General features: G+C 33.4%; 1 protein-coding gene and 1 long non-coding RNA gene across 3 annotated transcripts in view; one reads left to right on the top strand and one right to left on the bottom strand.

Moving 5' to 3' along the window:
* The window catches only part of LOC143255050 (glutamate receptor ionotropic, NMDA 2B-like), a 97,416-nt gene that overhangs the window by 23,358 nt on the left and 49,625 nt on the right, over nt 1-24,433 (top strand). Inside the window, exon 2 of one of the 2 annotated variants that reach the window (XM_076510090.1) lies at nt 11,634-12,262. In XM_076510090.1, coding sequence (XP_076366205.1) covers nt 11,789-12,262 — 474 coding nt within the window. In that variant the 5' untranslated portion in view covers nt 11,634-11,788. Of the gene's footprint in view, nt 1-11,633; nt 12,263-24,433 lie in introns of those variants that run through there. The other variant, XM_076510091.1, reaches the window with a different exon arrangement.
* On the bottom strand, nt 513-16,826 carry LOC143255051 (uncharacterized). The gene is made up of 3 exons (XR_013030429.1): nt 16,697-16,826; nt 10,815-10,859; nt 513-649 (listed from the first exon to the last, which is right to left on the bottom strand). It is a non-coding gene; the product is annotated as an uncharacterized LOC143255051 (long non-coding RNA).

The raw sequence follows: 24,433 nt of genomic DNA, 5'->3' as shown, positions 1-24,433 counted from the left end.
TTTGAAAACTTCTTATTGGTTGAGGGTATTACAAGGAATCCAGCAGAATTTGCTAATGCTCCCCGTTTTTCTGTACAATTTTCTTATTTCTTTATTAGCGTGAAAACAAATAAATGCTTCATAGTTATCTATATCATGACACAATTTTCGATTTTTGTCCTCAAATTTCAATCAGGATAAAAGCCTCTTATCTGATTATTATGCGAGTCATCTTCATTAACTACAAAACATTTCTACACGAAACTTCTACTTGTACATGTATTACAAGATATCGACGCTTCTTATGTGTACGATATGAAAACACTTAATATTTTTAGCGATTGAATATCCACCATGCAGGTGAAAATGCTTAAAGTTCAGGAGTCGGAAATTGTTTTGATCACATAGATATCGATCCACACTGATGATACTGTTATATTTCCTGCTTCATGGTATAAATAAAACCGTCTGTTAGAGCGTTCCAGAAGAATTATTGCGCGTTCCAGAAGAGTTCTTGCGAATATTTCTTATTATCCATCGTAGTTTCTCTCTCGCTTTTTCATATGAATGGGGCACAGAGAGAACGCAATCAGTTTAGTTTCCACGCACAGCATTTTCATACAGAAGAGCCGTGGTGAGCAGAACAGAGAGTCCATAGTGTTGTCTTGACCTTAAGAAGAATCAAACCCTCTAGAAGATTTTATTATATAAATTGTTGTTGAAAACAATATAAATATTATAAGCATTATTTCTTTGAATATTACAATATCACTACTAATAACCATGTCACTCTCACATTAGAAAAACAGTTCATATCTGGATTCTAATTATAATTGTTTCTTTCTTTCTTCCTTTCAGAATTTCGCGCAAAGCTACACGAGAGCTATCTGCGCTAGCCGTCCCTAATTTAGCAGTGTAATACTAGAGTAAACGCAAATAGTCATTACCACCCACCACCCATTCTTAGGCTACTCTTTTCCCAACGAATATTGGGATGGACCGTGACCTTATAATTCCCCCACGTCTGAAAGGGAGAGCATGTTTCGGTGTGACGGGGATTCAAACTACCGACCCTCAAATTATGAATTAAGCACCTTAACCACCTGGCCATGCCGTAATTATAATTCATGAGGCTTGTTTGTTTGTTTGTTTGTAATGTTCAGTTTTATAAACGACTATTACCCCATTTAATAATAAAATATTGTCAGATCACCCAGGAAAATGGCTGTTTTGATTTGTAACTATTATTAACGAAGCTAAGAACATCAAATATGTGCTGGATGACCAATCACACCGCGGGGATCGAGGTATATTAACATAGTTTTATAACGTCCTAATTTGGTAAAACCTGTAACAGATTCGCAACCAGAGCGAAACGAAGAAATTGATAAAACACTTAGACCATCAGTTGAGTTTGAGTTTCTTTAACTACTTTTTTTACTACTTTTCTGTTCTTTTCATAAATATTCATTTTTACTTACCATGATATTCCACTGAGCCACGAGGGGGCACTTACTCTGATTTATAAGATGGTTAGCAACTTCCAAAAATATAACGTGTACCTATAAAGAACTTGCAGTAAGTTGTTTAGAAACAAACAGTCATCTACAATCACACTTAGGGCCGGGCGTGGCCTACTTATTAGTGTACCTGACTGTGGATCTTTAAGTATATGGTTTGCGTCCCGTTATCGGGGTAGAGGGACTTGCTCCGCACTTTGAAGCAGTGGGTACGTTATAAGAATGACAGTCAAATCCCAATATTTATGAAACAAATGCAGTTGAAGCAATGATGGTAGGGTTTTTTTTTTACTAGTTGTCTTCCTTCTAGTTTCTTAGTTCGAAATTAGGGACGGATAATGCAGCTAACCCTCTAGTAGCACTAGATATTCAAAAACTTTTAATGTTTTTACCTCTGTGAATGAAGCTATTATTTCAATCCCGTTAACCCTTGCTGTTTTCGTGAGTATCCCAGTAATTAGGCCAAGAAACTTAAGATTTTTATCGACGTGACAGCAAGTATCGGATTCTTTTCTCTTCTTTTCTTTAAATTTCTTTCTTTTTGATAAGGATATTTCAGTAGATCTTATGGAATAGGCTTTCTTATCACCTCTTTTAGAAAGTAACGTGTCGAAAGTAATATTTTTTCCCTTTTTATATCTATGCCGTGGCAATAAGTTCCTGTTTTTTTTATTGTTCAAAGACCATGAAAGTAAACATCAAAATTTGAGGTCCATTTTCCTGCTCCATCGTATTGAATTTATATCCTTAGAAACAACATCACTGCTACACAATTGAAACAAGATGTGAGATAATAAAAGTATGGATACAAACGTAGGTTGTTGTTGTGTTAAATTAAACACAAAGTTACACAATGGGCTATCTGTGCTCTGCCCACCACGGGTATCGAAACCCGGTCTTTAGCGTTGTAAGTCCGCAAATGTACCGCTACGTCACTAGGGGGTACAAATCTAGGTAAGAATGCAGAGGCTTTTGGACAAACCTTGGTAAGAATACACAAGTTTGTATGGTAAATATTTCTTTATGTATATATTACATAAACTGAGGGAATATACATTTTTTTTTATCAAACTTAATGATGAAATTTTAATAAATGGGTAAAAAGGTGATCTGATAAGTTTTATTAGATGTATTATAATTTAATGTAGATTTTTATATAAAGGTGTACATATATTCGTGTATGTCTTAATAAGCTACTGAAAGCGACCAATGAGATTTAAATTGAATATAACCTGACCTTTCACTGAGAGTTCCTTTATAAAACTATGTCGCAAATATTAACACACGAATGACAGACACTGGACGTGTCATGAATCTTACAATTTTTCTTAAATAACCTTACGTCCTACTAGAATTTGCTTTAAAGAAATCGTGTTTCTGTAGAGACTCTGTTTGATATTAGTTCGATAAAAAGGCTTCACTGAGAAAATATCGAATAATCCAGTTTCAACCTTATAGATTCGCAGATTTTACTGTTGTGCTAGTAGGTTGGTTACTGTGGGTGAGAATACCGCGGAATATTTTAAAAGTAAGTTCTATAATTTCTTTTCATTTTGCGCAAAGCTACTCGAGGGCCATCTGCGCTAGCCGTCCCTAATTTAGCAATTTAGGGCTAGAGAGAAGACAGCTAGTCATCACCACCCACCACCAACTCTTGGGCTACTCTTTTACCAACGAATAGTGGGATTGACCGTCACATTATAACGCCCTCACGGCTGAAAGGGCGAGCACGTTTGGTGCGACCGGAATTCGAACCCGCGACCTTCGGATTACGAGTTGAACGCCTTAACACGCTTGGCCATGCCGGGCCCAGTAAGTTCTAATTGGTGACAAAGGGTTGCCATTAAATAATTACAAATATGAAACATATTGTGCGATAGAGAAAAACTCGTGATTTATCAAAAATTTAGTTGTATTTTTTGAATAAAATATATATAACAGTACAATCGTTTCAAAGAGAAAACGGAAGTTTAATTATGAATTGTGTAAATTAGGTGTTTGAATTCGTAATAATTTGAACTAAAAATGCAAATATAATTCAATTACAAAGACCAAACTGCATATTTAGACATAGATAACAAATAATACAAAAAATTGTTTTAAAACTTTTCACATATTAGTATAAAACTCCATTTACTAGGCGACAAATTTTATTGACTTTGCAACATTCCTTTCGTCCAGTCAACATGTTAAGAAATGCTCTGGAGCAGTGGTGCCATAGGGAACATGCTTAACATCTGCTCTGCCAATTTTCATCCATTTCAGAACCACTAGGTTAGTAGAAAATGTATGAACTTACAACACTAAAATCCGGGATTCGATTCCCAAAGATGGACAGTGATGGTGCTAAAACAACCAACCCAACTATATATTGCCCCCACCTATTGCTTGTTTGTTTGTTTTTTGGAATTTCGCACAAAGCAACTCGAGGGCTATCTGTGCTAGCCGTCCCTAATTTAGCAGTGTAAGACTAGAGGGAAGGCAGCTAGTCATCACCACCCACCGCCAACTCTTGGGCTACTCTTTTACCAACGAATAGCCCACCTATTGCTAAGGGATAAGTCAGAGAACTCATAATGAGCTTAGATATATGTGGCTAGCACAGCCCAGATAGTTCGAGAAGCTTTATTGAAGATACGCGATTGTCTTTTAACAATTTTTAAGATAGATTATTCATATAAATGAAGTTGCTGGAAAACGTAGCGTCGAAATACAGGGCATTTCAATAAAGAGCATCTTTGTTTTCTACTAGGAAATGGTAGTACTTTACACAGCAGAAAAACAACGGATTATTATATCAAATCACTAACCAATCATAGGTTATGGCACGAAATGATTAGCAAATCCTAGATTGTGATATTAAGCCACTAGACAATCCTAGGTAATGATACCAAAACACTAGCCAATCTCATACTGTAATTCCAAACCGCTAGCCAATCTCATACTGTAATTCCAAACCGCTAGCCAATCGTAGGTTGTGATACTAAACCACTAGCCAATCGTAGGTTGTAATACTAAATCCATTCGTAAAATGATGGCTATGATTAGAAATGAGAGAAAGTCATTGAAATGAAACGAGGCATATCATCTGGTTCCGTTAAAAGATAATAAATAGGTATTCTAGTTCACAGAAACGCAAGCCAAAGGTTCACAAGCTTTCAATTACACCACGAAACCAACATATGTTTGTATAAGAAAGATGACATTAGAATTACATTATTACCATTCGAACACACACTCGTTAAGTGTTCACCTGCAGTATCGTGTCTGTGATCTACATAAATTCTTGACAGTTAGAGGACAGTATTTCTCAAGTTTAAGTTGCCATCTTTCATGTTACAGTAGAAATTGTGGGGTCAGGAAATGATGTTCAGTAAGGGCCGTCAGACACTGCACGGTTGGGATGAAGAACTAGTTCCCGATATATACCCCACCCCTTTATAATGTAAACACCAACAAGTACGACACACTAATCATTCCAGTGGTGTTCATTCTCGTAGGAGGGAGTTCCCCTATAACTAATGTAAACCAAAAAGACATTTTAGTCTGTGAATCTTCGTCACATTTAATGTGAATCAAAACAACATTTTCGTCATGGGGTTCAATACTACTAATAATGATTAAATCGACATTTTCATCAGGGGAGTTTTCCCCACAACCGATATAGATCACATTGATACTTTCGTCAGGGGAGTTTCTCCTTACAAGCAGTATGGATCAAGTCGACATATTTTATTCCTTTGGCTTCCATGAATGTTTGGAATATAATATTTCACGAAACAGGTGTCGTAATATCGCGTCAAGAGGGACGAGAGTTTATCAATGTTAGATACTCTCAATTTAGACGAAAACAACCTAACCTTATAGTGTACACGGTGATTATGTGAGATTCGTTATGAAATATTAAAATATCACATACGTTGTTTTTTCTCTAAAGTACGTCTACGATAATAAAACTTAATTGATAAAATTTAGTTCTCGAGATGCAACATAAATATAATTAATTTTTATTACACTGATTTAGAACCGCGGTTTTCTGCATTTTATTATACGTTATATTTCTTAAAACACATCTGTTCATATACATACACATATATTAATGAAAATGAATACATTTTAATGAAGTTAAATAAGCTGTAATGTCAATTATTGCCCCTTTATCATATTGGGGGCTGAGATGCCAACTTCAATAGGTAAGTTTTTAACTTACTCTCAAATGGTAATACCTTATTTCCTTATTTTTATTTCAATTAATTTTTTTCTTCTTTACATGGGAAAGCAGTAACCTTCCCACAATTGTCTGTTGGCAGTAAAGGGTGATATAGATGTGGACTTCAGCACCCAAATTTCGTTTTCCTAACTTATATTTCTGCATCTATTGCTACTCTTATTTCTTATGCGAGACTGACGAATGGAGGTTAAGGCTAACAGACAGTGTCTTCCCACCGCAATGTGGATCCTACTTCCACAGTCACCTCCAAAATTAGGGTACATTTTATAATCCCACATTATAACTTGTACTCTGAGATCTTTACAATTAGTGCAGCGTTTTTGTTTATTTTTGTTTCGGCTTGTTTTTTTAAGTTTTAACAAACTAATATATATAACTCACCATAATATTTGATCAATTTAATTTTATATTTTATTAGAATTTGAGTAGCTCAAGAGTCGGCGGTGGGCGGTGATGACTGCTTTCCTTCCCTCTAGTCTTACACTGCTAAATTAGGGGTAATTAGCGCAGATATCCCTCACGTAGTTTTACACAAAATACAAAAACTAAGTCTTTAAGACGAGACGACTTTTGTAACACAGACGTGAAACATGTCATCAGACCCGTAAATCAGGATCTATTATCACAGATTAAAGACGTGTTTCAAATAAACTGGTAATCTTAGTGGTCACCTGGATACAAGGAGAAGACTATACGTCAGTATCGCGTTAGTCGCTCTCAGTCACATAACACAGTTCATCCACACGCGCCTGAAATAAGCCTCTCAGGTTATTCACATTATTACTTTAAGGCCCGTTACTTGCCTTCTCTGTAAATACATCCAATAATAATAATACTTATAATCACGTGCATTTCCTTGGTCTAGCTGGTCTAACTCGTATTTCTAGTTTATCAGCAGTCTCAAAATATTTTCATCCGGGAATTTTCCCCTTAAAACTAATATGGATCAAATGATTCTTTTGTCCGACAGTGGTGGGGAGAGTTGACTCTACCACTAATATGGATTAAATATATAACCCCTATATAAAGCCAACTCTTTCATTTCCATGGTGATACAAAAACATCTGTTGTAGTGCCAAGCTTATTTTGTATATGTTTTCTTATAGCAAAGCCACATCGGGCTATCTGCTGAGTCCACCGAGGGTAATCTAACCCCTAATTTTAGGGTTGTAAATCCGGAAGCTTATTTTGTGAACCACAATAGAAAATATAAAGAAACGTGTTTTACTATTTATGGCTTATCACACACTTGTCATCGTGCGATATAAGGTTCATATACAGTTAATATCACACGTTCAATGACGGAGATTATTCGTTTTCGCTCGTGGAAATCTGATTTGAATAACCTCCAGTGGCACAGCAGCACGTCTGTAGCTTTCTATTGCTAGAAACCAGATATCCCTTTGTGATTAACAACAACTGTTTTGAAAACGTATCTTATGAGAATGTTTATATTGATATTTGTACATTACGTTTCATTTTTCATTCTTTCAATTTTACCAAAATAATTTTTAATCAAATTCCAAACGCCTATTGAGGGCTGTTCTCTAATTATTCTATCCACTCTTCCGTTTATTTTATAAAACATGCGAAACCCGGCATGGCCAGGTGGTTAAGGCCCTCGACTCGTAATCTGAGGGTCGCGGATTCGAATCTCCGTCACACCAAACATGATCGCCGTTTCAGCCGTAGGAGCGTTATAATGTGACGATAAATCCCACTATTCTTCGGTAAATGAGTATACGATGAGTTGGTTGTGGGTGGTGATGACTAGCTGCCTTCCGTCTAGTCTTACATTGCTAACCAAATAACGGCTAGCGCAGATAGCCCTCGAGTATCTTTGAGCGAAATTCAAAACAAACCAAACAAAAACATGTATTTACCTTATATTTTAGAATAAGCACATGTCAGTGTTTTAAAATTTATTCAGTAGAGTTTGTGCTGTTGTGTGAACTATTATGTATTCGAATTCATACATAATTAAAACAGAATAGAGAAAAACTATTTTTATGTTGTTCGCTGCTCATTTCACAAGAAGAACCCGCCACTAAAGGAAATAAAAGGGAATCCTCAATAGTCGTGTCACATGAAATACTTTCACGCAGGATTATAAGAAATTAATCTGCGAGACCACGGACGTGATCAAACATGTCAGTCGAAAGGGTTTGATCTCATGAGTCCAAAACTGTAACTTGATCTCAAATCGGTCAAGAGATGACGGAGTTACGAGCTAAACGTTTCTATTTGAAAAAAAAAAATCAGAGACGTTTTTCGCGCCGTTATGCCGTGGCTAACAATATCAAGTATTGTTATCACAAAGCTATAATATTATTACTACCATTCAAATAAAATTATTGAAAGAAAAAAATTACTTTGGAGTTCTAATTTCAGTTTTCTTACGGTTCTTCTTTCGATTACAATCATATCCTAAGGCTATTTTTCAAGACTCTTTCTTTCTGCCAAGGTAAGAGCCTATACTGACAAGCTTCGTACATATGTTTTGTTAACCAGAATTATTTTTCGGTCTTATAACTTCATTCGGAATAAGTTTCTTTACTTATCTTGGGTTTAATAATATAGTTCACGAGCAAAAACTAATTTACCAGTTTCAATGTTTATTTCTAGATAACAACTCGCTAATGCACGGTTTATTTTTATACACAGAAACAAGAAAAAAAACCGGACATTTTTAAATACTTCTTTACGGAACTGAAACTGTTATACTTTGAGAACTTTGTTGGCTAATAATCGTTTATCGTTGTCGTAATGTATCTGAGTTTGTACGTTTTTAACGTCACGGTTTTGAATGCTAAAATATCTTGGTTTATCGGGTTCATAGGTTTAGGCTTTACTGGTATATTTATTTATAAATAAGTTATAAAACGATTATTTGATTCGCTTTCATTATTTTAAAACATTACAAATACAGGAGCAGTGAAAAGCTTGTTTCACCCTATGTTAGTGTAAAACTAACTATCGCTTTTTAGGATACTCGTATTTTTCTCCTGTCTCTCCGCCCCAGTGGCACAGCGGTATATCTGCGGACTTACAACGTTAGAAATCGGGTTGCAATGTCCTTGGTGAGCACAGTACAGATAGCCCATTAATACCTAATAGAGAAAAATGACTTTCCTCATTCCTTATTCTCTGAAGACAGCCAGAGTATCTCTAATTATGTTCTTTCATTTTATCACCCGTTTCTTCTGCTCGGACTTCTCTAGTTGAATAACACGTTTAATTCAAATTTTGAAATATCTTAATACAAGTCAAGTTTCCTACGATATAATCAACTGAAGAATTTAGTGTCCATCCACTAATTAAGATTTGTAAGATCTCACAAATGAACACAGAACAGCCACATATCTTAAGAGTATAGTGATATCAAAATAACCAACATCTTTCACATACAAATCTCTCTAAAAGCCCGGAACGTAACGTTAAGCTAAATTGAACAGGAGACACAACACCTGGACACTTGACAATTAATGTCAGCATTCCACACAACATCTCTACACTTGACAATTAATGTCAGCATTCCACACAACATCTCTACACTTGACAATTAATGTCAGCATTCCACACAACATATGTACACTTGACAATTAATGTCAGCATTCCACGCAACATATGTACACTTGACAATTAATGTCAGCATTCCACGCAACATATGTACACTTGACAATTAATGTCAGTATTCCACGCAACATATGTACACTTGACAATTAATGTTAGTATTCCACACAACATATGTACACTTGACAATTAATGTTAGTATTCCACACAACATATGTACACTTGACAATTAATGTTAGTATTCCACACAACATATGTACACTTGATAATTAATGTTAGTATTCCACACAACATATGTACACTCAACAATTAATGTTAGTATTCCACACAACATATGTACACTCAACAATTAATGTCAGCATTCCACACAACATCTCTACACTTGACAATTAATGTCAGCATTCCACGCAACATATGTACACTTGACAATTAATGTCAGCATTCCACGCAACATATGTACACTTGACAATTAATGTCAGCATTCCACGCAACATATGTACATTCCACGCAACATATGACAATTAATGTCAGCATTCCACGCAACATATGTACACTTGACAATTAATGTCAGCATTCCACGCAACATATGTACACTTGACAATTAATGTTCAGTATTCCACGCAACATATGTACACTTGACAATTAATGTTAGTATTCCACGCAACATATGTACACTTGATAATTAATGTTAGTATTCCACACAACATATGTACACTCAACAATTAATGTTAGTATTCCACACAACATATGTACACTCAACAATTAATGTTAGTATTCCACACAACATATGTACACTCAACAATTAATGTTAGTATTCCACACAACATATGTACACTCAACAATTAATGTCAGCATTCCACACAACGTCTCTACACTTGACAATTAATGTCAGCATTCCACACAACATATGTACACTTGACAATTAATGTCAGCATTCCACACAACATATGTACACTTGTCAATGTCAGCATTCCACACAACATATGTACACTTGACAATTAATGTCAGCATTCCACACAACGTCTCTACACTTGACAATTAATGTCAGCATTCCACACAACGTCTCTACACTTGACAATTAATGTCAGCATTCCACACAACGTCTCTACACTTGACAATTAATGTTAGTATTCCATACAACGTCTCTACACTTGACAATTAATGTTAGTATTCCATACAACGTCTCTACACTTGACAATTAATGTTAGTATTCCATACAACGTCTCTACACTTGACAATTAATGTTAGTATTCCATACAACGTCTCTACACTTGACAATTAATGTTAGTATTCCATACAACGTCTCTACACTTGACAATTAATGTTAGTATTCCATACAACGTCTCTAGACTTAACAATTAATGTTAGTGTTCCATACAACGTCTCTACACTTAACAATTAATGTTAGTGTTCTATACAACGTCTCTACATTTGACAATTAATGTTAGTATACAATTGGAATCTCAGTTCTTGCCATTCATCTGATATCACGTGCATTTTAAGAAACTTACCTATATTCTCACATTTGTTTGTTTCACTGCAATGTTATTCCACGTCTGTAAGACAAGACCCATATTTTAATATGTAAAAAAATAACCAGAGGTTTATTTATTCAAGAAAAAGCAATATACACGGATATTCATGTAAAGGTTAGCCTTCCTTAATTCTGAACAATATAATAGATTACAGAGTAGGCTGATAGTCAACATACCCACGTTAATCGAATGTAAGGGTTTAACCTTCATTCTAATAATGCACCCACTAACCCACACTATAGTGCACCTTTTCTTTTTCAGTCAACGAGGATCCAAACCATGGATCCTCGGATTCACAGCTCATAACACCAGAAGTTAGCATAACAAGAACTGTTGTAGTGCTAATGTTCGTGAATAACAGTACTAGTGTGGTTGTAGTGCTAATGTTTGTGTGTTACATCACTAGTGTGGTTGTAGTGCTGATTTCTTTGAATTGATTTTTTTTTTAAAATAGGGAAATTAAATAAAATAGCAATTGTTAAGAAAGGTCTGTGTAAAGCGACACTGAAAACAGCCGCTACGTTATTTAAAAAATGTAAAACTTGAAACTTAAAGCACTTAAGTTAACCAACGAAGTGTTGGATGTCAATGGTACAGATAAAATAAAACTTAAAAGATGTCATTTAAGAAACTGAATCATAGAAATCAGTTCACCCTGAGCATTTCAGAACAGTTTGTGTTGTACAGTCGTATTAGATGTACGTCACTGAACATTCTTATCATGTTTTACTGTCATTTAACTGTATGGCGAATGAATAAAAAAACCGTCTACTAAAGTGTATTTCTAATTTTCAGGTCAAGACAAACATTTGACTTATGGACGAACGGTACGAAGACATGAAAATTTTCGTATTTTCTACTGACCGTTCAAGTGGGCAGGGGAGGACAAGTAAATCACCGAGTATAAGACACGCGCCATAAGACATCCCCACTTCTATGTTCCGACGAATATGAAGGTTTCCGTTCTCTTCGCTTGCGAATTAGGTCTCTTGTCCTTAATATGGGCTACTCGTCGCTTTTCAGCAATCGAAGAACCTGCCCGAAGAACCCCTAAGCCCCAAATCACATTTGGGGTTATTCTCCCCGAAACACTACTCACAACAGTGGCACGTTCTTACCTCAAGAGGTTAACTGAGGCTGTCGAAGCTTTTACCATCAGCAGACATAATAAATACCGATTTAAAGATTACTATGAAATTTCATCGCCTCTTGGAGCAGCGATGTCGCTTAATCCGAGCCCGACTGAAATACTGGATAAACTGTGCAATAGACTGATAACGAATAATGTCGTTGTCATCCTGTACTTTACTAATTCAGAGATATTTGGTAGTAACGCTGCATCCGTACAGTATCTCCTACAACTCACTGCTTACATGGGAATCCCTGTAATAGCGTGGAATGCGGACAATATAGGAGTAGAACAGGTAAGGCTGTTATGGTACAGGATAACTAGAGCTTACAGTAAAGTGTTGTTAAACAAACGTGTTGGGAATAATCAACGTGTATATTAACATGTGCGGTTAAACAAACGTGTTTGGAATAATTCACATCATCTTGTCATGTTAGTATAAAAATAATGTAAGTGATGTGCGTTTACTTATTACCCTGACTGTGTAAGTAATGTGCGTTTACTTATTACCCTGACTGAATAAGTGATTTACGTTTATTACCCTAACAGTGTAAATGATGTGCATTTATTTATTACCTTGACTGTGTAAATGATGTACGTTTATTTATCACCCTGACTGTGTAAGTGATGTATATTTATTTATCACCCTGACTGTGTAAGTGATGTACGTTTATTTATTACCCTGACTTAATATAGAACTTTCCAGTTTCTGTTGCGTAGTGGTATTTTTAAAATGAAAACAAAGTTTCACACTTTCAAACAATCTCAGCCAATAAATCCACCAAGTGGGAAACAGTTTTTTGAAAGCTATTCACAATTCCAGAACAACTGTATTATAATAAAAGACCTAATGGATGGACGGACGCCTGTTCCTTCCTACAAACCTGAACTAACGTCGAACATAAGTATTTAGGATCATCCAAATAAGAGTAGTTTAGTTTAAATACCAGCCAGGTGGTTAGGAGGCGCTCTACTCACAACCGAAAGGTCGAGGGTTCGAATCTCCGTCAGATCAAACATGATCGCCCTTTCAGCAGGGGTTGAAGGCGTTATAATATGACGGTCAATCCCACTATTCGTTGGTAAAACACTAATCCAAGAGTTGTCGGTGGGTGGTGATGCCTCGTTGCCTTCCCTCTAGTCTTACACTGCTAAATTAGTGACGAATAACGCAGATAGCTCTCGTGCAGCTTTGTGCGAAATGAAAAACAAACAATTTTAATACATTTAGTATCAATACACTTAACAATATCAGAAAACTTTGTTTTAAGAGTAAAGCTAGATGATGATGGGAATCGAGCCGTTGTCCCACCAGAGGGACATATGAAATCTGAGGCTGATTTTCGATCTAAAAAACGATTTTTTTTGTCAGTGAAAAGGGTAACAAAAACAAATATTAAAAGGAATTTTATTTTTAAAAATGCTGCTGAAATTCACGTTCACGTTCTTATAGCTATCAAAACGGTTGATACCTCTCAAAGATTTAAATCTGTATATTTACTTTCATTATTAGAAACAATAGGTTCGGATATTTTGTTAAACGTAATTACATTATCCTTCATTTACTCTAATATGTACGTGGTTATAAGACACGAGTGTGTGTTAACGATCTTCTAGTGCACGGTAATATGTTCTAAAATAAATCGAACTTCAGTTCTGACTACGCATTCATTACGAAACTTACAGTAGCACTTGAGCGACTCCATACATTTTTTCTTTTTGCTTGCAGAGATAATTTAGTTTCACGATTAATCAACATCCTTATCATTACAGGATCGTCATCTCTTGCGCTTGAAAGACGACTACTGTATTGTTTCACACTTGTTCACTGTTTACCTAAAATAAATTATTATAAGGTATGAATAATAAAAATAACTTAGGATACATTTAATTTCATGCTAGACATTTGTTTGTTTATTTTTGAATTTCACGCAAAGCTACACGAGGGCTATCTGCGCTAGCCGTCCCTAATTATGCAGTGTAAGACTAGAGAGAAGGCAACTAGTCATCACCACTCAACGCTAACTCTTGGACTACTCTTTTACCAACAAATAGTGGTTATTGACAGTAACATTATAATACCCCCACGACTGAAAGGGCGAGCATGTTTGATGCGACGGGGATTCGAACCTGCGGCCCTCAGATTACGAGTCGAGTGCCATGTTAAACATAAGGTTATTATTTTCAATATTAAACAAACATTCATTATATGATCTCAGGGAGATATTTTTACTCTGGCAAAGTAACTTCATATGAAAAGTATATTTTATCGATTATAAAATGAAGACTCATTATCAAAGCTTTCGTTTTAACAATCGGTGTGCAGTTACATATATTTATTAAATAAAGATAATTAGCTATCAACTTATTATCCACCATGACTTCCCACAGTAATTAGTGGAGAGTCAAAAGCCCAAAAGCATTTCTGAGGGGGTCAGCTTGCGTCTTGCTTATAAATCAAATTACTAAAGCTAATTAATAAGATACAGGAATATAAAAATGAGCAGGCTTGTTTCGAGGCTCTAGCTTTAAAAAATAATCTATGTACGAATACCAGGTCGCCCTCGTTATGGTTTAGAAATAATTAACCATAAAAAATTAGTTATGTTTAATCACACTGAGCACGAAAATTTTAGTCCTAACGACAATAGCTTCGAAGGAACTCAGTATAAATAACAGTATTGTTTATTGCATGCCCACGTAACCACTTTGCAGGGTGTAGATGGATTTTTACCAAAATTAGTATGGAGGTTCGTTATAGCCATGTGGTTTGTTTCCCTCTACCAACAAATACAGAGTTTAATGTGGTCCCACCCTACGTCTCACTCACTGTTCATGAGAAAAGCGCGGTTGTTTGAGAAATAATCAACTTTCATACTTTGACCTTTAATCCCTTTAGAATATTCAACATTGTCTAAAGCTTCAATATTCCAAGACAGTTTGAGACTGACTCAATAGGCTTGGAATAATTAACCAACAGAATTTACTCAATAAAAATAGAGTTGAGCTTAATTTTGACCACATTAAGACACTCCCTATAGTTCCATAATGTTTACTTACAAATTACATTCGAGATTAACCACGTTGGCTGAGGGCAATTAGGAATAAACAGACTCGTGTTTCGCCTTTATTTTTATAGATAAAGCTTTAACGTGCAAGATCTACTATTTTTTTTTGTGTGTTTTTGTTGATTTTTTTTCACAACTTTCGTAATAAGAAGAAATTTGCCTTAGAAATCTATTTACTGTCATTGTTTAATAATTTAACTAGACTTGACGTAGTTCAAGTAGGCTTAATGGCAGTGTTTTGGTCGTCAAAATCTAAATTATTTGGCTAAAATTTTGAAACATTTTCGAAAACGTTTTTTTGGTTATTCCAGACGCACCTTATTCAAAGAAGGTGGGAGGGTTTACCGAGTCAATTTCGTTATGTTAGAGTTAAACATTATAATTGTTTAGTTGTTGTCAATCTGAATGAATGATAAGTTTGTTTGTTTTTCTTTTCCGTGCTATTTTTGGTTAGATTTTTATTATATGATATAAAGGCTGTAAAATATGCATATTTTTCATTCATGGATTTCATTTATTTTGCCTGTGTATTTTATATAACAAATTTCCTTTGACTGGACGTTCTGTTGCTAAAACAGCGCACTCTTTCGGTCAAATAGTGTTAATTGATTAAAGTAGCCCAGGAATTGATAATGTGTTTTTTAAGCCTATCAAATAAAAACTAAGATGAATTTTCGCATTTAATTTTTGTGATATTTGCATGAATATCCAAACCAAACTGAATCTTTAACCGAGTAACGGGAAAAGGCTTAACTAAAACCTGGTGATTTATGGCCGAAGTGTTAAAGAAGTTGATTTTTATTACTTAGCTACTTTGGAGTTAAATAAATCGTGCACATTTAGTTAAAAATATGAAGATTTACTTTAATAGTTCAATAAGTTATAAGCTTCTCGTTTCGTAAAAGGTTTATTTTACGAATGCATAATTCTTATTTCTTTTTATTCGTTATTATCCAATATATAAAATGAGTTATTTGAAAAAAAATTAATGAAAAAAACTTGCATATTTTGTCTTTAGAGCATCTAACAAGGAAAAAGAAATATCTCTATTAAACGATTTTCATTATTTACTTGTGGCTGTGCTCTAGAAAACTGAAATTATTATTTGTTGTTGTGTCCTCTTACAACTGGCGAACAGTTGCACCAAATGACAAGAAACCCTAGATGTATCTGTATCCCCCCTGAAGCAACATAGAAAGGTCGGAGTTCAGCGCCTCGAGTGTCACTCCTCAACGCTCAAAACTGACAGACTTTTGGACCTATTATCGTCAAACCTGACTTGTACCATTATGATACCAGAAAAGTTACCCAGAGAGTTGTCATTCGAATATAAGCCTTCACCCCTTCTCACGTGCCCCCCTCCTCCTCTTAGTGGTTCAGCAGTATTTCTGCGGACTTGCAACGCTAAAATACCGTTACCCACGTCACCCACTGAGGCCTTTATATTATTCCTGTGCCAAAAACACGCTCATCAGCAATTTGTAAATATACTGCTAATGGTCGAAACATTGACAAATTCAAATAATGTTACTAGAAAATAACTTATTGTAATTAATGGACATGTGTATTATTGTGAATTAATTGTAGTTGAGACTGATTCAAAAATAACGATTTCATTTTATAGCGCAAGAACATACATACGTTTTTCATAAGGCACTCACCATCTCTTGTTTTCCGACAGTAAATTTTGTCAAGTTCCGTAGAACGCTTGAACATGCCTTTTACATAAAGAATACAGAACAATTGGTATAATGAACGTAAAACTTTTCGGCCGAACAACTTAACTTGAAGTTGCTTCGTACGACAAGAGCAGTAAAGTTAAAAATGGCATAAAGCGCCATCTTTTACAAATTAAAATTAAGTATTTCATTATTTTAATTATTAATAAATATATTTTCACGAAACATTAAAGTGTGATAATTTTTCTTTTAGTTTTTTTCTTCATTTAGGTTTCGTTTAAGGTTCGTGTAGGTACTCTTGCTATCCTTAGATAAATTGACTTTGTAATAAATAAAATAACTCATCTCGAAAGGAACGTGAGTTGACGGGACTGGTGGTAAGCCTACAAAGTTTTAAGATGCAATTATGCAAAATTATGCTAATATTCAAAACACAAAATTGCACTCGTAACCACGCGTAGCTAACAGACGATATCAGACCCTAAACGATTAACTCTATCGCCTCGGGAAGGCTTAGAATTTAAAATAAGGAATTTGAAATGCCGTTGGAGGGGTAAAAGTACTAGCTCAGAGACAGATGACAATGAAAAATACATACATACAGTTCATACAGCTTTATCATTTTTCATTGCTGTTTATTTTTCGTCATGATGAAAAGTGAATCTCATTGCACAATGATAGTAGAAACGTTAAGGATTATAAGGAATACAACATGATCGAAACATTTGGAATTATTAGTAATACAGCGTGATCGCAACGTTCGGGATTATCACAAATACATCGTAACCGAAACATTTAAAAATAAAAAAAAATAAAACTCTTATAGCAAGAAATAAAAAATATCTTTCATCTACTAGGACATTTAAAAACTCAAAAACTTTAAAAAGAAAGATAGCCTTTCTAGTGTTACTTCACAATTTCCTTCCAAACCTTTCAGTTTCTAGTCTTTTGTTTCTAATCCAACGACCATCCACTCCAGAGTTATATACACATTGTACAACAACCCTTCATGTTCATCAGCGATCCTTCGTTAGACTGAAACACAAAATGTTGAAATTTACTTTACAAATTTCATCATTAGTCACATTTGGCTCTACCTGTATCTTTAGTTTGTTCCTTGTTGTTTACAGGGTTTCAGTAATATTCGTAAACTCTGTTGTTGGCTCTACCTGTATATTTTAGTTTGTTCCTTGTTGTTTACAGGGTTTCAGTAATATTCGTAAGCTCTGTTGTTGGCTCTACCTGTGTACTTTAGTTTGTTCCTTGTTGTTTACAGGGTTTCAGTAATATTCGTAAACACTGTTGTTGGCTCTACCTGTATACTTTAGTTTGTTCCTTGTTGTTTATAGGGTTTCAGTAATATTCGTAAACACTGTTGTTGGCTCTACATGTATACTTTAGTTTGTTCCTTGTTGTTTATAGGGTTTCAGTAATATTCGTAAACACTGTTGTTGGCTCTGCCTGTATACTTTTGGTTATTTATTGTTGTTTATAGGGTTTCAGTAACACTAGTAAATATCGTTGTTTGCACTATTAGTAACTTTTGTTTCTTAATTGTTGTCTACAGGGTTCCAGTAATTTTAGTAAATACTGTTGATGGCACTAGAAGTATATTTTTTACTCATGTTTACAGGGTTTCAGTAATATAAGTAAACATAGTTGTTTGCACTACTTATATACTTTTGTTGGTTTATTGTTGTTGACAGTGTTTCGATAATATCAGTAAACATTTTTGTTTGATCTACGTATATACTTTTGTTTGTTTCTTTATTGTTGTTTATAGGGTTTCAATAACATTAGTAAACATTGTTGTTGGCATTATTTGTATGCTTGTGTTTCTTTATTGTTTTTATAGGGTTCAATAATGTTAGTAAACATTGCTGTTGGCTCGAGTAGTATACTATTGTTGGTTTTTGTTTGTTTACAAGGTTTCGGTAATATTAGTAAACATTATTTTTTGCTCTATCAATATACTTGTGTTTGTTTATTGAAGTTTACAGGGTTTCAGTAATACTAGTAAACACTGGTCTTGGATCTATCAGTATGCTTTTGTGCGTTTATAGTTCTTTACAGGGTTTCCGTGACACTAGTAAAGATTTTCTTGACTCCACAAGTATACTTTTGTTTGTTTATAGGGTTCAATAATATTGCTAGACGTTGTCGTTAGCATTTCTTTTGTGCTTTTGTTTATTTACTGTTGTTTACAGGGTTTCAGTAATGTTAGTAAACATTGTATTCGGCTGTATCTGTATACTTTTGTTTCTTTATTATTGTTTATAAAGTTTCAGTAACATAAGAAAGCATTGCTGTTGGCAATACCAGTAACTTTTTTTGTTTATTGTTGTTTACAGGGTTTATATAATATTAGTAAACACTGTCGTTGGGACTTCCTATATACATTTTTTTTTGTTCTTTACAGGGCTTCTGTAATATTAGTAAACATTGTTGTTAGCACCAGCTATATAGTTTGGTTTGTTTATTGTTGTTTATAGGGTCTCAGTAATATTAGTAAACATTCTTGTTGACACTACCTATATACTATTGTTTGTTTATTGTAGTTTATAGGGTTTCAGTAATATTAGTAAAAATTGTTGTTGGCATCACTTCTATACTTTTGCTTATTTATTGTTGTTTATAGAGTTCAGTAGCATTACTAAACATTATTGTTGGCTCAGAAAGTACACTTTTTTGTTTATTGTTGTTTAAAGGATTTCAGTAATGCCAGTAAACACTGTTTTTGGCTGTACCAGTAAACTTTTATTTGTTTATTCTTCTTTAAAGGATAGCACTAATATTAGTAGACGTTGTTTGCACTACAAGTATACTTTTGTTTCTTTATTGTTGTTTACAGGGTATCGGTAATATTAGTAAATATTCTTGTTGACACTACCTATATACTTTTCCTTCCTTGTTTCTGATTGTTTACAGGGTTTCCATAATATTAGTAAACATTTGTGTTAGTTCTGTCGATATAATTTTGTTTCTTTATTGTTGCTTACAGGGTTACAGCGATATCAGTAAGCATTATTGTTGTTGGCACTATCTTTATACTTTTGTTTCTTTATTGTTGTTTACATTGTTACAGTAATATTAATAAATATTGTTGTAGGAACTACCAGTATCCTTTTGGTTGTTTTTGTTGTTTATAGGGTTTGAGAAGCATTAGTAAAAATTGTTGTTGGCACTACATATACACTTTTATTTGTTTATTTTTGTTTACAGGGATTCAGTAATATTAGCTAGTAAACATTGTGTTTGGCACTACCTATATACTTTTGTTTGTTTGTTTATTGCTATTTACAGAGTTTGAGTAATACTATAAAACATTGTTTTTTGCACTACCTATATACTTTTGTTTGTTTATTGTTGTTTATAGTTTCATTAATATGAGTAAACACTGCTGTTAGAGCTACCAGTAACTTGTGTTTGTTTATTGTTGTATAGAGTGTCTCAGTAATATTAGTAAACATTGTTGTTGGCACTACAAATATACTTTTGTTTGTTTATTGTTATTTACAGGGCCTCCGTAATATTAGATATCTTATTGTTAGCACTTCCTATACACTTTTCTTTGTTTATTTTTGTTTACAGGACTTATTTAATATTAGTAAACATTCTTGTTTGTATTATCTGTATACTTTTGTTTTTTATTGTTCTTTATAGGGTTCAGTAATATTAGTAAACATTCTTCTTGTCACTACCTGTATACTTTTGTTTGTTTATGGGGTTCATTACTATTATTAAACATTGTTTTTCGCACTACGTGTATGCTTTTGTTTGTTTATTGTTTTTCACCGGGTTTCACTAACGTTAGTAATCATTGTTAGCACTACCTTTATACTTTTCCTTATATAATGTTGTTTACAGAGTTTCAGTAATTTTAGTGAACACTGTTCTTAACCCAAACAGTATCATTTAGTGCGTTTATTGTTGTTTATATGATCTTAGTAGTATTAGTAAACATTTTTTTCGAATTGCTTATGTACTTTTGTTTATTATTGTTCACATGGTTACAGTAATATTAATAAATATGTTTGTTAGCTCTTCCGATATACTTTTGTTTCTTTATTGTTGCTTACAGAGTTTCAGAAACATTGTTTATGGCATTATGTGTGCATTTTTGTTTGTTTACATTTGTTTATTTTGTTTTAGCAATATTAGTAAACACTGTTGTTTTTTCACTGTCTGTAAACTTTTGTTTCTTTATTGTAGATTACAGGGTTTCAGTAATGCTAGTAACCACGATTCTTGGCTCTAACAGTATAATTTTGTGTGTTTATTGTTGTTTACATGGTTTCAGTAATATCAGTAAATATTGTTGTTGACACAACCTGAATACTTTTGTTTGTACATTGTTTTTTCAGGGTTTTAGTAACATTTGTAAACATTATTATTGGCTCTAATAGTATACTTTTGTCTGTTTATCGTTCTTTACAGGAATTCAATAATATAAGTGAACATTATTGTTCGCTTTACGAGTATATTTTTTTGTTTTTTATTGGTTATATGGTTTCAGTAATATTAGTGAACATTGTTTTTTCTTTGTTTATTGTTGTTTCCAGTGTTTCAGTAATTTTAGTAAACATTTTCTTGGTTCTGCAAGTACACTTTTTTGTTCACTGTTGTTTACAGGGTTTCATTAAAATAGAAAACATTTTTGTTCGCACAACCAGTATACTTTTGATTTTTATGGCTGTGTACAGAGTTTCAGTAATATTAGTAAACATTGTTCGCATTACCTATATACTTTTGTTTCTTTATAAAATTAAAGGTTTTAAGTAACAGTAGCAAACATTGTTGTTGGCATTACTTGTACACTTTCGTTTGTTTACTGGTTTTTTATAGGGTTGAGCAATATTAATAAAAATTGTAGTTAACACTACCTCTATGCTTTTGTTTGTTTATTGTCTTTTATCGGGTTCAGTAATATTAGTAAAAGTTATTGTTAGCACTACCTGTATAATTTTCTTTGTTTATTGTTGTTTGCAGGGTTTTAGTAATATTAGTAAACGTTGTTCTTGTCACCACCTGAAAATTTTGTTTGTTTATTGTTGTTTACAGGGTTTTAGTACTTTTAGTAAACACTGTTCGTGGCCCTGACAGTATAATTTGTGCGTTAATTGTTGTTTATAGGGTCTCAGTAATTTAGTAAACGTTTTGCTTTCTCGATCAGTATAATTTTGTTAGCTTATTGTTGTTTACAGTGTCTCAGTAAAATTAGTAAATATTATTGTTAGCTTTATAGTATACTTTTGTTCGTTTATTGAAGCTTACAAAATTTCAGTAATAAACTAGCAGACACTGTTCTTGGCTCTAGCAGTATATTTTTGTGTGTTCATTGTTGTTTACAGGGTTTCAGTAATATTACCAAACACTCTTTTTGGCACTATGTACATACTTTTGTTCGTATATTGTTGTTTATACAGGTTCGGTAATATTAGTAAACCTTGTTGTTAGCAATATTTATATACATTTGTTTGTTTATTGTTGTCTACAGGGTTTTAATAATATTATAATACATTTTTTTTCACTACCAGTATACTTTTTTATTGTTGTTTGCAGGGTTTTGGTAATATTAGCAAACATTCTTTTTTAGAATTACCTATATACTTTTGTTTGTTTTTTGTGGTTTACAGGGTTTCAGTAATATTAATAAACATTTTGTTGACTCTTCCTATATACTTTATTCTTTATTGTTGTTTACAAGGTTTCAGTAATATTAGTAAACACTGTGTTTGGAATTACCCACATAGTTTTGACTGTTTATTCTTGTTTACATTGTTACAGTAATATTAGTAAGCATTGTTGTAAGAACCACCAGTGTACTTTTGTTTGTTTATTTTTCTTGATAGGGTTAAGTAATATTAGTAAATATTGTTCTCGGCACACGTTTGTTGATTTATTGTTGTTTAGTTAGTGTCAGTAGTATTAGTAAACATTGATATTGGCTCTACCAGTATACTTTAGTTTGTTTTTGTTGCTTACAGGGTGTCAGTAACATTAGCAAACACTGTTGTTCGCACTACCTATATACTTCTGTTTGTTTAGTGTTTTTTATAGGGTTTCAGTAACATCAGTAAACATTGTTTTTTTCTCTACCACTTCACTTTCATTTGTTTATTGTTATTTACAGGGTTTCAGTAATATTAAAAAAAACAATGTTGTTGGCTCTATCAGTATACTTTTGTTTCTTTATTGTTGTTTACAAGGTTTCAGTAATATTAGTAAACATTGTTGTTGGTACTACCTATATACTCTTGTTTCTTTATCATTGTTTACAGGGTTTTAATAATATTAGTGAACATTGTTTTCGGCACTATCTATATATTTTTGTTTGTTTATTGTTGTTTATAAAGTTTCTATAATGTTAGTAAACATTGTTGTTTGCACTACCAGTAAGTTTTGTTTGTTTATTGTTTTTATTGGGTTTCAGAAATATTAGTAAACAATGTTGTTGGCTCCACCTATGTACTTTCGTTTGTTTATTGTTGTTTATAGCGTTCAATAACATTAGTAAGATTTGTCGTTGGCTGTACCAGTATACTTTTGTTGTATATTGTTGTTAAAAGGGATTTAGTAACATTAATTAACATTGTTGTTGGCACTACTTATAAACTTTTGTTGGTTTATTGTTGTTTCCAGGGTTTGAGTAATATTAGTAAACATTGATTTTGGCAATACCTATATATCTTTGTTTGTTTGTTCATTGTTGTTTACATTGTTTCAGTAAAATTAGTAAACACTATTGTTGACTCTAACAGTATACTTTTATGTGTTTATTGATATGTGCAAGATTTCAGTAATATTAAGAAACATTATTGTTGGTTTTACCAGTTTATTGTTATTTATATGGTTTCATTAATATTAGTAAACACTGTCGTTGGCTCTACCAGTATATTTTTGTGTGTAATTGTTGTGTACAGGTTTCAGTAATATTAGTAAACATTATTGTTGCCTTTACCAGTATACTTTTCTTTATTGTGTTTACAGGGTTTCAGTAATATTACTAAATGTTGTTGTTGGCACTACCAATATAATTTTGTTTCTTAATTGTTGTTTACAGGTTAAAGGTAATATTAGTAAGGACTGTTGTTTCTCTGTTTGCTATTGTTTTCAGGGTTTCAATTATATTAGTAAACATTGTTATTTCCACTACCTATATACTTTTGTTTATTTATTGTTGTTTACAGGGTTTCAATAATATTAGTAAACATTGTTGCGTACACTACCTGTGTACTTTAATCTTTTCACATGCAATCGTTTATTTTTAGGACAAAGCCACATTGAGCAATTTGTTGTATCTACCGCGGCGAACCGAACTCTGAATTTTTGAGTTGTGAGTCTGTAAACATTCTGCTGTCCCAACGACGGCACTTGAAATACAACTATAACATTCAGTTTTTTGCATATAAACTATAACATCATGTAACACCAATTTTGTTCACTGATAGTATGTGTTATTTCTTAGTTGATTATGTTGTAAAAGTACAAAAAATAGCCATTATTCCCTTCAAACTTTGCTCTTGTGACCTGGATTGTGACATTTAGAAAGTAACTTATTTTCTATGTAAAAACAGGAAAATTTGCACATTTTCATTTACATAAGGTCCGAATAAAACAGCATATAAATCAAGATTTACATGCGTTTATACTAAAGTTATACAAAAATTAACAAAAATGTTTAGAAATGACTAATTTTTCGAGAGTTGCGACTGTAAT

Source organism: Tachypleus tridentatus, chromosome 7, assembly GCF_004210375.1.
Source record: "Tachypleus tridentatus isolate NWPU-2018 chromosome 7, ASM421037v1, whole genome shotgun sequence".
In the NCBI taxonomy this organism is placed as follows: Eukaryota; Metazoa; Arthropoda; class Merostomata; order Xiphosura; family Limulidae; genus Tachypleus; species Tachypleus tridentatus.
This window is presented reverse-complemented; position numbering and strand designations above follow the sequence as displayed.